The sequence below is a fragment of the Mus musculus genome, chromosome 14, assembly GCF_000001635.26.
Source record: "Mus musculus strain C57BL/6J chromosome 14, GRCm38.p6 C57BL/6J".
In the NCBI taxonomy this organism is placed as follows: Eukaryota; Metazoa; Chordata; class Mammalia; order Rodentia; family Muridae; genus Mus; species Mus musculus.
In genome coordinates this window covers 31051276-31065972 of record NC_000080.6, presented here as the reverse complement: position 1 = coordinate 31065972, position 14697 = coordinate 31051276, and the positions used below count along the sequence as shown (strand labels likewise).

At 38.8% G+C, this 14697-nt stretch overlaps 1 protein-coding gene across 6 annotated transcripts in view; it reads right to left on the bottom strand.

Moving 5' to 3' along the window:
• Positions 1-14697, bottom strand: part of Pbrm1 (polybromo 1) — a 102455-nt gene that overhangs the window by 55620 nt on the left and 32138 nt on the right. For 5 of the 6 annotated variants that reach the window (NM_001081251.1, NM_001359857.1, NM_001359854.1 and 2 more), the window contains 5 exons: positions 13652-13793; positions 11718-11815; positions 9693-9737; positions 4228-4504; positions 1122-1227 (listed from right to left, as the gene is read on the bottom strand). In NM_001081251.1, coding sequence (NP_001074720.1) covers positions 1122-1227; positions 4228-4504; positions 9693-9737; positions 11718-11815; positions 13652-13793 — 668 coding nt within the window. The remainder of the gene's footprint in view (positions 1-1121; positions 1228-4227; positions 4505-9692; positions 9738-11717; positions 11816-13651; positions 13794-14697) is intronic. The other variant, NM_001359856.1, reaches the window with a different exon arrangement.

Sequence of the window (14697 nt, the reverse complement as noted above, 5' to 3'; positions counted from 1 at the left end):
AACTTGCTTCTTGGTCATGATGTTTGTGCAGGAATAGAAACCCTGACTAAGACAGCATTGTTTCATTTATATTAAATAATTCAGAAATATCTCCTTTAATTCAGTGATTTTTTTTTCTGTGTTCTTTTCCTTTAAAAATTTTGATAAACCATATCCACGTAGGTTACTCAAATGGTCCCTGAGTAGTACATTTCTCATTTCCCAAAAATTTTTTTTAAAGATTTATTTATTTTATGCATATGAGTACAATGTAGCTGTCTTCAAACACACCAAAGGAGGGCATAGGTTGTGAGCCACCATGTGGTTGCTGGGAATTGAACTTAGGACCTTTGGAAGAGCAGTCAGTGCTCTAAACTGCTGAGCCATCTCTCCAGCCCCCACTTTACAAATTTTATCCAGGAGAATTGTTGGGATTCATTTTTAATTTTATGTAACACCAAATAAAATTAACAAAACCTGCCATACTCTTTTTTTCTGGCTTCATATAAAGAATACTCTTCTCAGTCAATGGCTATAAGGAAAACCTCTGCCGTTAATATTCAAGTTCTTTTTTTAATGATTTGGACATAAAGTATACCTTGAAAAGTTCCTCATAAAAGACTTAGAACCAAGCTGGCAGATACAATCACTGAGAGGTCAGAGCATGAGAGTGCTGCTTTTATTAACAGATGACCTGAGGAGTCATAATCTGATGGCGGTACTGGGAGATGGGCTGGGTTGGAGTTAAGTGGGTCCCTGATGGAGTGGTCGAATCACGTCTCTCTGCTCCTCGTCTATCATAAGCTAAGCAAATCTGCAACTCTTTGTCCTTACACGATGTTCTACTTTACTATAGCCCATGAACAACGGAGACTAAGCTCTGTAGTTGTAGCAAAATGAATCCGTTCTATTTCTCACTGTCATATACTCAGTCCCATCAACAAAAAAGCTAACTTTATACTCTTGCTTATTCTTAGACTCTTACTTAAAACACAGTCAAAGAGTGTCAATGTGAAGAAAGTTACCTAAGAGCAGTGCCAGTGAATAAACACTTGTTCATCATTTAATTAAAGAAATGTCAAGGAACCAGCAGTCTCTCTTTGACAGACTAAACTGAAGAGCAAATTCTAAGGCAGACTTACTCAATTTAAGTTTGGGAGAAGCCATGTCATCATCATCAGGCAGAGGGCCCAGCTCTTTCCTTTTATCTTTGAGTAACTTCTCCAGGATATGGGCATCATTGTATACCTACATTCCAAAAACAGACTTAACATTTTTTTCCTAAAAACATTGTAATTAAGAAATAAAGAAGTCTTTACTCTCTGAGGGCGGTGATACATAACTACTAGCACTCAGGAAGCAGAAAATCACAAGTTTGAGGCAGACATCATTTACACAGTGAAATCCTAACTCAAATATCAAAACATCAACAAACAAGCAAAAAATAATGACTATGTGTGAATGAGTTTAAAACACAGTTTAAAGAGAAAAAAAAAGTTAAAAGCCGGGCAGTGGTGGCACATGCCTTTAATCCCAGCACTTGGGAGGCAGAGGCAGGCAGATTTCTGAGTTCTAGGCCGGCCTGGTCTACAGGTGAATTCCAGGACAGTCAGGGCTTCACAGGGAAACCCTGTTTCGAAAAAAAAAAACAAAAAACAAAAAACAGAAACAAAAAAACAAACCCAAAAAACAAAAAGAACACCACAGTTTAAGTCAGCTGGATGGTGTTGGCACATGCCTTTAATTCCACTACTCAGGAGGGCAGAGGCTGGTGGATCTCTGTGAGTTCAAGGTCTGGTTTACAAAATGAGTTCCAGAACAACCAAAGCTATACAGAGAAACCTTCTCTTGAAGAAAACAAAAAGAAAAAAGCAAAACAAAGCAAACAAACAAACAAAAAACCCAACATGGTTTAAGAGAGCCGACAGCTCAATCTTTAGGCTCTCTTCAGAACAGCAACACTCCTATCTTAATGGGGAGAACCTATTTTGAAGCTTTCTGGGTCATTCTAATGTATAAATATGCATGCTAATATCTAAGATCCATTGTGGTAGAAATTTTATAGATGTTTAATTTTTTATTTCAAGTGTCTGGGTGCTTAGCCTGCACATGTAAGTGTCTGTGTCTACAGAAGGCACAAAGGATACTAAATTCCTTGGAACAAAGTTCAGAACTATCTGTAACTCCAGTTTCAAGGGACAAAACAACCTCTTCTGATCTTAACACCAGACACACATGTAATGTGTGTGTGTACACACACACACACACACACACACACACACACACAGGCAAAATACTCAAGTACATAAAACAAAATCTTTTTAAAATCCTTAAAAATAAATAAATAATAAGATAAACATTTTAATGTATTGGCTTTTCTTAGAGTACATATTCACTATTAAGTATTGTTCCCAAAACTCAGTTTTTTTTAATATCTTTTTAATATCATATAAAACTCTGGAGTAAGTACTACTACTATTATTTCTAAAGTATACAGTAGGAAAACAGAAGTTTAGGAAGGAAAATTTCCTTACACAGACACTGGCAAAGCAGGAGCCATTTATAACACTCATCTTTCTGTTACCATCATCATTTTGGTTTTTTGAGACTGAGTCTTACATAGCCCTGGTAGGACTATAATTCATGAAGAACAAACTCATCTTAAATTCAGAAAGCCACCTGCCTCTGCCTCCCAAGTTGCTGGGACTACACTGTGCATCATTACACCCAGCTCTTTATTTTTCGTGTGTGTGTCTGTGTGTATTTGTGCATGCAGGACAGAGTTGGCTGATCATTTCTCTGCCTTTTTTTTGTTTTGTTTTGAGACAGGGTTTTCTCAATGAACCTGGAACCCATTAATTTGGCTAAACCAATGTGTAGTTCCAGGGATTCTGTGGTCTTATCTCCCTAGCACTGGTATGTACTACAGGTATGTACTGCTATATCTGGCTTTCTACATTGGGTGCTGGGGACTTGCACTTAGGTCCTCATGTATGCATAGCAAGTACTTTACATACTAAACTGTCTCCCCAACACAGAGTAGGATTAAAATGTATGTGCCATATAAGTGCAGGGCAGCTGGGCGGTGGTGGTGCACACCTTTAATCCCAGCACTCTGGAGGCAGGGGCAGGCGAATTTCTGAGTTTGAGGCCAGCCTGGTCTACAAAGTGAGTTCCAGGACAGCCAGGGCTACACAGAGAAACCCTGTCTTGAAAAAACCAAAAAAAAAAAAAGTGCATGGGAAACCAAAGGAAAGTAACCGGTATCTTCCTTAATCATGCTGTCCTATCTCACTATCTCACCGACTTTCAGCTATCTATCTGGCTGGCAGGCAAGCCCTCAGAATCCTCTGCTCTCTTCCCCAGTGCTACAGTTATAAGCATGTGCAGTACTGCCTAGCTTTTTACATAGTTCATAGGGGAACTTGACTTGAATCTGTGTGTTTGCAGAGCAAGTACTCTTACTCAAGGACCATCTATTTTTAAAAACAGATTTCTTTATTCTGTATACGGCATTCTGACAGCATGTATGCCTGCAGGCCACAAGAGGGCACCAGATCAATCTTAGAGAGTTAGGAACCACAATGTGGTTGCTGGGAATTGACCTCAGGACATCTGGAAGAGCTCTCAACCTCTGAACCATCTCTCCAGCCCAGTAAACAATTTTTAAACTATAAACTTTTACTCTTTAAAACATGCTGTCTTCCATTTTTAAGCAACCAAGAATAACAAAATATTAACACACTCACCAAAAATAACTAGAGTCAAGAAGAGGTGGCTGGTTGAGGTAGTTCATGGCAAATGAAAATGCTGAAGAAGCAGAGACTAGAGGATGTTAAGTTCAAGGCCAGCCTGGACCATGAGATACTTTGCCTTGAAATGTAAAAAAGAATTGAGAAGATGATCCCTATGTAAGAAGCTAGGTACTACTGCACATGCCTACAACTGTAACACTGGGTAAAAGGATCCTGAGGGCTCGCTGGTCAGCCAGCCTAGCTGAAAGTCAGTGAGATAAGACAGCATGATTGAGGAATACAGAATACCTTCTCCTTTAGCTTCCCATGCACTTACAAGGACACACACACTTGGGAGATTCACTTGCATGTCTGTCTGTCTGTCTGTCTGTCTCTCTCTCTCACACACACACACACACACACACACACACACACACACACACACACACACACGAGTCAGAGACACAGAGAGAGTCTAGCTCTGATCTTTCACACTCTAGGAGCTCCTCCATACCTGGGAGCCCTCCTCATTGTAGTGCCTGGCATTGCGGAACATGAGTTTCATGTCTTCCATCATTCCTTCTTCACCTGCATATTTGTCATTTCGGATGTTATGCTCAATTATTTTCAGGTCCATTGGCTCTAAGATGATTTTATAATAATCAGGATAGTCCTTCTTGGATGGCTTAACCATAAATAGATCGCAAAGTCTTCTGCCTGAACCTGGCTCTCGAGCTTCAAGAACAACATTGAATAAAATTTTCATTCGCTGTTTTCTTATGTTCTTTTTACTGTTGAGGGGAAGGTAGAAAAGGGGAAAAACAAGGTCAGCTTACTTTATCCAAGGGTGACCATGAATTAGAAAAAAAATTTTTTTGTGGGCAGGCACTTCATAATGTTTACAATATGTTGATTAGATGTGTCATAAACATTGTAAGCACGCTGAAAAGGTGTAAGAGAATATTAGGAAAATTTACAAAATGATTAAACAGTGATCCTGGCAGGAGCAACCAGTGACAAACCTGTTTAGAATAGCTCTTAAAATATAATGTTCAAAAAATATAGTGTGATACCATAAGAAAATGAAATTCAATAACTACATGAAATACATTTTTCATTTTGAGGCAAATAATGCAATAAAATAGCCACTCCATTTCTAAACACAGACAAAACAAAACAACCTACCAGTGTTTTATCTCTTAAGATAGCTATTCCTAAACAGATTAAATATCCCAGCTACCAAGGGGGGGGGGGAGACAAAACAAAAAGACCTCTGCATACTACTATCTCCATAGGAGGTACAAGTCCCACAGCATTCCTATCTAAACCACAGTCGCCTCAAGTAGACTGTGGTTCATCTAAATTCTACATTTGTAGCATTTAGCACTTAGCAATTCAATTATGCTTTTTCTCCATAGTCCACAATCAAGATATAAGAACCTGATATGAATGGTACAGAACAAAGACTATTAACACCAGAGTTCAGAAGGGGCCCAAGATGGGGTTGCCTTACTTAACTGTTGAGAAAACCAGCTCAGAAAGGCTAAAATTCAAGGAAAATGGCTCAATAAATCATTACAAGAGTTTATCTTCTGGGGGCTGGAGAGATGGGTCAGCAGGTAAGAGCACTGACTGCTCTTACGAAGGTCCTGAGTTCAATTCCCAGCAACCACATGGTGGCTCACAACCATCCATAATGAGATCAGATGCCCTCTTCTGGTGTGTTTGAAGTCAGGTACAGTGTACTTATTTATAATAAGAAATAAATCTTTTTTTTTTTTTTTAAAGTTTATCTTTCAGTTTGACTTCTGGTCAATATTTTTTTAATGTCTTCAGGATACTGATAAATTCTAGCTAGACTACCCAGCAGTCTCCAAGTGGCCAGTATGTAAAAAAGGAAATAACTTATAAGATTTAGTTTCTAGTCTATAAAAAATGGCTAAGATCCTATAGCATTGTACACAGAAGTAAATATTCTTAATTGTTTTCTATCTTATAAGAGAAGGAAGTTCATTTCTGAAAAAAAATTATATGGCTATGGGTTTCTTAGCCTAGCCCCCAGACTATATTCTCACTCTCTTTCTGGGTCATGAGACTTTGCCTCAATTCAAGACGTGCTTTTAGGGGCTGGAGAGATGGCTCAGCAGTTAAGAGCACTGACTGCTCCTCCAGAATTTCTGAGTTCAATTCCCAGCAACCACATGGTGGCTCACAACCATCTGTAATGGGATCTGATGTCCTCTTCTGGTGTGTCTGAAGTCAGTGACAGTGTACTCACATAAAATAAATAAATAATTAATTAAATAAATCTTAAAAAAAAAAAAAAAAAAGACATGTTTTTAAAAACCAGAAATAGAAGCAAGAGGTGGAAGCCAGAGAATCAGGATTTCAAAGTCATCTCTGGACTCATAGCAAGTTTAGGCAAGCTTGGGCTACATGAGATGGAGGTGGGTTGGAGAAAAGGGAAAGGGAGAGGGGACAGAAAGATCACGGATTCATCTGTGTATATGTGTAGTGTATGTTAAAAAACAATCAGCAACCCAGATGCTCTCGAGTCTCAGAAATGTCTATCTAACATGATGGCGCATGGCAAACTCAAAGTGGCCTACATAGGAAAGAAAAAGAAAATAACTTATGGTTTCCAGGACTGGACTCATCCTCATTACGACGTCATTCTGACTCCCTTTGTCCACTGTGGCCCTATGATCATTCTGCCGTCTTTTCCTTCCTGCATCAAGTAAATAGTTGTTAACCTAAGAGCTGGTTCATCTCGTGGGTAGTATTTTCTCTAAGAACAATATGGAAAGATGATGTGGAAAGGTCTGTATCCAATAGGTACTACTAATAAGGACAGAGCTCCAAATGACAGAGCTCCACACTGGGGTACGACAACTTTAACTTTCAGAGACTGAGAAGAAATTTTGGAACTTGAATCAAAAAAGTCACAGAAGTCATACTTAAAACCAAGTTAGATATGGCTTGTTTAGAAATGTCTCATATGTAAAGCTTGACTTTAGAAGATGCCAGAATTCAGTTTTGAAAAGCTAGGCTTAAAAGCACTCATTAGTTAACACAGAAAGAAATCAGTTTCTCATTCCAGAAGTTCTAAGAAGTAGAATCCTTCCATCAAAAGCCAGACATGAACCCATTCTCTCCCAGGACTCAGCGGAGACTTTTCTGTATGAACCCATACTCTTATTTGGGACTGAATCTGTGGCAGACTTTAGTGAGGTTTTAAAAGACAGTTTTTATATCAAGTAAAAGAATAGCAAGTGGTCCATTCTCAATGCCAACAATCCTAACACTTGGCAACTATGAATGGGTCATATCCAGAACCTGAATCTTCCTGTACATACAAGCACTGTTCTAAACTAGTAGCTGTAGTTTTCTTCCTCTATTACATCATAAGTAACATATAATTAATTGGTTTACTGCCTTAGAGGCTGTGATGGTTTGTATATGCTTGGCCCAGGAAGTGGCACTATTAAAGGTGTGGCCCTTTTGGAGAAGATGTAGGCTTGTTGGAGTAGGTGTGTCACTGTAGGCATGGGCTTTTTACCCTAATCCTAGCTGACTGGAAATAAGTCTTCTCCTGTTTGCCTTTGGAACAAGATACAGAACTCTCAGCTCCTCCTACACCATGGCTGCCTGGATGCTGCCATGTTCCTGCCTTGATGATAATGGACTAAACCTCTGAACCTTAAGCCAGCCCCAATTAAATGTTGTCCTTATGTCATGGTCTCTGTTCACAGCAATAAAACTGTAAAACAGAGGTAAACAAAGCTATTACTAGGGTCACACTTGGCCTTCCTTGAACAAATCCAGTTTTATTTCTTTTTTCAGTTTTCTAAATCATTACACATTGCCTTTGAGACTGAGAACCACTGGTTCAGAAAACTTTCAGTTAACTTTAGTGGCTGCTATGTTTACTGCTTTCCAGTATGTACAGTGAACCTTATTACACAAGTGACTTCTGAAAGTTTCATGTACTTTATGGAATGAGATGAATCCTTTATTACAAACGTGTAGGAAGAAACTGCAGCTCTCCCTACCTCAAACTTCTGACCATTCTCTTTTTTATTAACTTTATTTGTGTGCATTCAGGGATGTGTGTGTGTGTGTGTGTGTGTGTGTGTGTGTGTGATGTGATGTGATGTGATAGTATGCCATGTGTGTTCAGGTGCCAATGAAAGCCAGAAGAGAGCTTTGGATCCCTTGGGCTGGGAGTTATAGGCAGCTGTAAGCTATCTGCTGGAGGTTCTGTAGTCACACTTGGGTCCTCTAGAATAGCATCAAGCTCTTTCAGCCATTGGAGTAAGCTCTCCAGCTCCCTTCTGTCCATCTCCGACGTCACTTGGCTATTAACTACTAATATTGGGGTAAATTCCACTTTTGAAAACATATATCAAAACAGGTTCTGTACTTCTAACATGTATAAACAATCTTTGAGAATCAGTACCTTGCAACATATTAAAGTAAACTCATCTTGCATTTTTCCTCCCCAAGATAAGGTCTCTAGTACAAGCTTGCCGAGAATTCTAGAACTCCCTATGCCAGCACTGCCAGGATTGTACACATCTGTTTACTACCAGGCCTGGCTAAAATACTTGCTATTTTTCTGATAAAATCTCATGCTATGCATCTTACGCTAGACAAAGAATTCTCCTGCCTCTGCTTCTCAAGCAATGAGATTACAAGTATAAGCCCCAATACACAATTAAAATACATCTTAAGGGTGTACTTAAAGAGATTCCAAGCCAAATAATATACATTATTGTAATAAAGATAATTTTAGAGGTGACTGGACAGAAAAGGTCCTATACTAGGAGTATCAGGATAGTAGAACAAACTTCCAACCCATGAAGATGAAATTAAAAAATAAATGACTGTCTTTTTACTTTATGTAATGATTATGAGTAAGAAGGGACTTTGTTCTGAACCCTTCATCTTTTTAAGAACAAAACGAAACAGACAAAATAGGTAGTGACCGTCCTTCCTGAGCCTCTGGGATGCTGTGGCTATGGGACTGAGCTGCCGCACCGATAAATGGAGGCTTCTAACTCCAGGCTCAGACCATCTGACACCCTCTTCTGATCTCTGTGGTCATCACACGCACATGGTACAGACATGCATGTAGGCAGAACTCCCATACACATAAAATAAAAAATATATCTTAAAAACAAACAAAAAACCCCACTATACAGTTATTCAGCATTGTAACATAGCAACTTATAGGTTGTACTGAAATTCTTTTTTATTTGTTTTTTTTGTTGTTTTTTTCAAGACAGGGTTTGTTGTTGTTGTTGTTTTCAAGACAGGGTTTCTCTGCATAGCCCTGGCTGTCCTGGAACTCACTTTGTAGACCAGGCTGGTCTTGAACTCAAGAAATCCACCTGCCTCTGCCTCCCGAGTGCTGGGATTAAAGGCATGTGCCACCACCTCCCGGCTCTGTACTGAAATTCTTAAATAACATACAAAAGATGCCTTATAGAAATGGATGCTTTAAGAAGTAAGATGTAGACAGAGTCAGAGAATAAGAAAATGACAAGAAACACTAGCCCAGAACAATGTACAAGTACCTACAGGCACTGATTGGATTGCCAGTGTTCATGTTAACCTCTCCACCATTCCAGTCAGAAAGACTCTTGAGATGAGACCAGCACCCACAAGCCCATGTCACTGGCAATGCCAGCCTCTACATTTTGATAAAGATGCATAGCCACAATGTAAGTGAGGGGCCGTTTGCCCCTGGAAAGGAAAGTCAACAACAAAATTAAGGTAGTACTGAACATATTCAGGCTAATTTTGACACACTAACTAGATTTCCAAACTGCATTGTTTTCTCTACTCAGAAGAACTGGCACCCCAAACACTTGTTTAACATGCATAAGGTCTTTCTTTTCATCCTGTCAGTACTGATCATGTCACAGAAGAATTACAATATTAAAAGTATGTTTATGCATAAAAAAGGTCGCACACCTGGATAGCCTCCTGAGACCCAACATCTCACTGTCATGAGTATTCCTGGGAAAGCAGAAACAAACAGTACATGTGAAGAGAAATAAAACAAGCAACATTAGAGGGTCATGCATAAGCCAAATATGACTGAGAAAAAGAAGATTATTTGGTCCAAAGGATAATAGATCATAACATTTGAAACATTTCAATACAGAAACTGAAAGCAGATTTTTGGGTAGAGGGTAGGGAGAAAGGATGTCCTCCCAGAATGAAGAGAATATATACCTGCAATCCACTTTTCTTAAGACTTTTCAGTATTAAAAAAAAAAAGAAAAAACAGAATCATACATATTACTTGGGAGTAGAGTGGTATTTGGAAAACATAGTTCTGACATTTCCAACCAAGCTTGCCTTCTTCAGAGACCCACTTATTAACCTTCGTGAAGAGACTCATCACTTTGTTACTGACCAATAGACAGGACCTTTAATATTTACACATGCAGCCCAATCCTGGGAGATTTTATATATATAATATGTATCATACATGTGTATTATTATTGCTGTTTTGATTTATGGTTCTGCTAGTTTTTTCACTTTATTAATATGAACCATTTCCTAGGAATCCTATTCATAAGGAGAATTTTGTTTGAAATATGATTTATTAATTTTAATAACATATAGCTTAGTTTTCTTTTTATTGGAGGTTGAAGGGCAATAACTTAATCTACTTGGAATATCCCATAAACTACAGGCCACAGAGCTATGTAATTTTAAGTATCGAGCATAGGTTAATGCTTTCTTGAAACTGCTCCCTAACACTCATCCAATGCTGGCACTAACTGCACCATCACTTTTGCCTCCATTACCTTCTTTTGTCTGAGCAGTTTCTATCTTTGATTGGTGACTGATCTGGAAAGCACAGGTGATGTTGAAGAGAATTATATAATTATACTCAAAGGTGCTCTTGGGTTGATGTCTCTGATCTGGTCTCACATTTCTCCTCCGTTGTCCCTAGTATAACAAGGAATTAAGAACTTGGAAGGATGAAATCCACGGGCTAGTAATGGAGGAGACTTGCAGCTCAGGGCACATCAACCAATTCAGCTAATTCCACACAGCTTTGCAGTTATTTTCCAAGTTAAAAACTGTTTCCCAACTGCAGTTTAAGAGGGAAAGACAGGGCAGCTTTTCTCCTGAATCACATTTCAAAGCCTTCTTTCTGATCTTAGTGGCTCTTTCAATGCAAATAAAGAAATATGTCAAAAAATGAACTGACTTCTTCATTCAATTCTGCGTCTGTCAAGCCCTGATGTCAGTGATTAACTTATCCCTTGTTCAAGGGACCCTTCCAGACTGACTGCTGCTACAAAGAATGTAAAACAGTTCATCTTCAGTGAGAATATGATGTTCCATGATGATCAGGCCAAAGAAACTCCAAGAGAAGGTCTTGCATGGTTCCTTATTAAGAGCCTATCTTTAGAATCTCATAGTGAGGTTTCCCTCCTTAAAACCAGCGAGGGGAAGAAAAGGATTAGAGAAGTTGAGAGGATGATTAGGAAAACAAAAACAAAAACCCCAAAACAATCAACTTAACATTTTATTGCCTATAAGTAGTTCTGATCGGATTTTGTCACACTGAGCAAAGACCACGTTACTAAGGAGAAGCAAGGATCAGCGCAGGGACTTACTGCAGCAGCAGCACTGATTTGGTCCTTACCTTTCTTAATTATATTCCATTTCTGCAATTCACTATGAAACAACTATTCAAATGGCACTTTCAAAATGCCACCTTACAAAAGAAATCTGGACTGTGAAAACAATGTTTCCCCAACTACACGTTATTTTTCTGTCATCTAAAAGCAATATGGTACTAGGAGAAAAAAGAAACACCATCTATCCAACTTAAAATGAGTTGGAAAAGACATACTATCAAATATTTAAAGCTTTTAAAAGAATTCATACTTCATAGCTACATTTTTTTTCTGAATTTATCTAAGATAAAGTAAGTAAGAGTGAGCCGGCTGCAGATGGGAGACGAATGGGTACCTTTTCCTTTTGGCACTACCAGTGTCAGAAGTGGCTGAGGAGATCATGCTGTCTCCGTCCTCAATGTCATCTCTCCTCGCAAGCTCCTTCTTCTTTGCCTGAAATAAAGCAGATGCCAGGAGTGAGCCTCATTCTATCAAGCATTCCGAGGAATACATGAATGTTAAAGAGCCAGGCATATCACATTCATTCAGAGGTGCAACCTCATGTACGATACAAATACTCAACAGTCTTCAAACATTTTTAATAACCTAACTTAACAGCCTTCATGACAGAAAAATAGGTGAAATTAAACTAAAAAAATAAAAGATAAGAATAAATCAATATTAGCCAAGAGCATTGATAATTGTCAATGGCATGGTGTAGTTAAAAGCTGAGGCAGGCTGTGGGGTTGGCTTGCACTGCGGGCCTTGCTTAAGTTAAGCTAACTTAGAGGGAACTTTTTTTTTTCCCCTGGTTTTTCGAGACAGGGTTTCTCTGTGTAGCCCTGGCTGTCCTCGAACTCAGAAATCCGCCTGCCTCTGCCTCCGGAGTGCTGGGATTAAAGGCGTGCGCCACCACTGCCTGGCTAGAGGGAACTTCTAAGAAGCACTTTGGCAAAGAAAAAAAAGTTCAAAAACTGAGAGGTGAAAATATAGATTTACTATCATAAAAAAGTAAATAAAGACAATGTTTGATTTTTAAATGCCTGTTTCTTATTGGTTCAAGATTATTCTTGCTTCCAGAAATATCCCAGCAAAAAGGCTCAGTGGGTAAAGGTATTGGCACCAAGCCTGATGACCTGAGTTTGATTTACTGGACTCATATGGTCAAAGGAGAAAACTGACTCCTTCGAATTGTACTCTGACCAATCCCCTGCCACCACATTAAACCTAACAAAGACCAAAAGCCCACATGTAAGACAGAGCTAATCTATAATTCTTCCACTCAAACCACCCCCCACCCCCATTTTTCAAGGCAGGGTTTTTCTGTGTAGCCCTGGCTATCTTGGAACTCACTCTATATAGAACAGGCTGCCCTTGAATTTACAAATCTGCCTGCCTCTGCCCCTGGGATTGAATGTATGTGCCATCACCACTCAGCTTTTTTGATTTTTCAAGACAGGGTTTTTTTTTTTCCCCCTGAGCAGCCCTGGCTGTTCTGAAACTAACTCTATAGAGTAGGCTGGTCTCCAAACTCAGAGATTGCCTACCTCTGTCTCCTGAGTACTGGGATTAAAGGCATGCAACAGCACCACCTGGCTTGAGTTAATCTTTCATTGAACCTACCATTTTGTCCTAAAAATTTCTGACCCAACAGCATCTTGTTCTCTCTAAGATATATTCTGTGAGAGATCTGACAAAGTCTTGGATAATGTAATGCTCAATTAGTTTTCAGATGTTCTTTTGCCAAAGCCAGTTAGCTCGCTCATATTCTCATTCTCTCTCTCTCTCTCTCTCTCTCTCTCTCTCTCTCTCTCTCTTTCTCTCTCTCTCTCGTGTGTGTGTGTGTGAGAGACAGACAGACAGACAGACAGACAGAGACAGAGACAGAGACAGAGACAGAGAGAGATATGGTGGTGGTGGTAGTTACAGGGTCTTGTTATACAGCACAACCTGGCTGGAAACCCAGGGTTCTTTGGCCTCTTCCTCCTCCCGTGCTGGGATCACTACAGACAGCACAATTACCATTTGGAATTAAAGGGTTACTTCCTGAGAATCCTGAAACTGGCTCTCCCCACAGGGCCAAATCTTTGCTTCCTCTACCTCAATATTTACAGTATTTAAAAGATTATTTTTCCTCTACAGGGTTCTGACAAGTCTAAAAACCATTCAACAGTACTTGTAGTACAAAGAAATGACTTAATACCCCTGGGATAGAGACGTGGGACATATCTCAAAAGGACACACCACATACATGAGACTATGTCAGTGATACAACAAACAGCAAAATACCTGCATGACTTGCTGCAGTTTTAGAACTCGCTTATAGATGGCTGAATTGGGAACGTTATAACGTTTGGCATTTTCAAACATTAAATTCAGATCACACTCCAAATGATCTAAAGTTTCATATTCTTGGTTCTTTAGCTTTGTTCTGTAAAAGACAAATAAATGATTGTAAGTTCTTATTATAAAAATTATCAACTATTTTTCCTAAAAGCCCAACTTAAAAACAACCCTTCACAAGTACCACATGTATTTTTAGCCCCATGTAATAGGCTTCCATATTCAAAAGTAAAGTCTGAAACACTATTAAATTTAGATAATAGCACAGTTCATCTGAAAATCCAAATAAATTACAGGCCTTAGTAGTCAACTATGAAAACAAATACACCAGGAAGACTTCCAGTGAAAAAACCCTGAGAAACAAAAATTAAGAGAGATTTTTAACTCAATAAAGAATCACTGTGAACTACTGGTTTCTGAAAATCAGGAGTCCATTCCAGTTCACACAGGTTACCAATAACAAGGTCTTAAAAAAGCGTTCAGAATAACATTTTTGCCTGCAGAGGAGACATGCAAACAGTGAAGGTGGCTCTCATGCTGGAGCTCGCATGAGGAAGATCGGTCAGTGCCTACTAACTACTTTCTTCCAGCGCAGTCATTATGTATACAGAAGTATCACAAGTCATTAAGAATGCAAGCATTTTAGACACTATTATGCACCATCAGCTCTCAGATGGGCTTGATGCTCTTTGTACAAAGTAGAGTTTCTGTTGGCTCTAACTCTATATGAATTTGGACATTAGCTTCTTTGATTAAAATACCTATGTGCTAACCATCAAAATAAAATTTAAAAAATTGTACTAAGAATGACAGTAGGTTAAAAAGAGCTTCATCAAGTGAATATAGAGATCCCAAACTTTTTATTAGAATAGTACTATCCAATCTGCATGTAAAGTTTTACTTTAAGTTTTTGCAAAAGATATTCAGATTCTGTGCAGTGCTTAAGGAAATACAAATAGTGGGAAATATTACTGGATATACCAAAAACAATT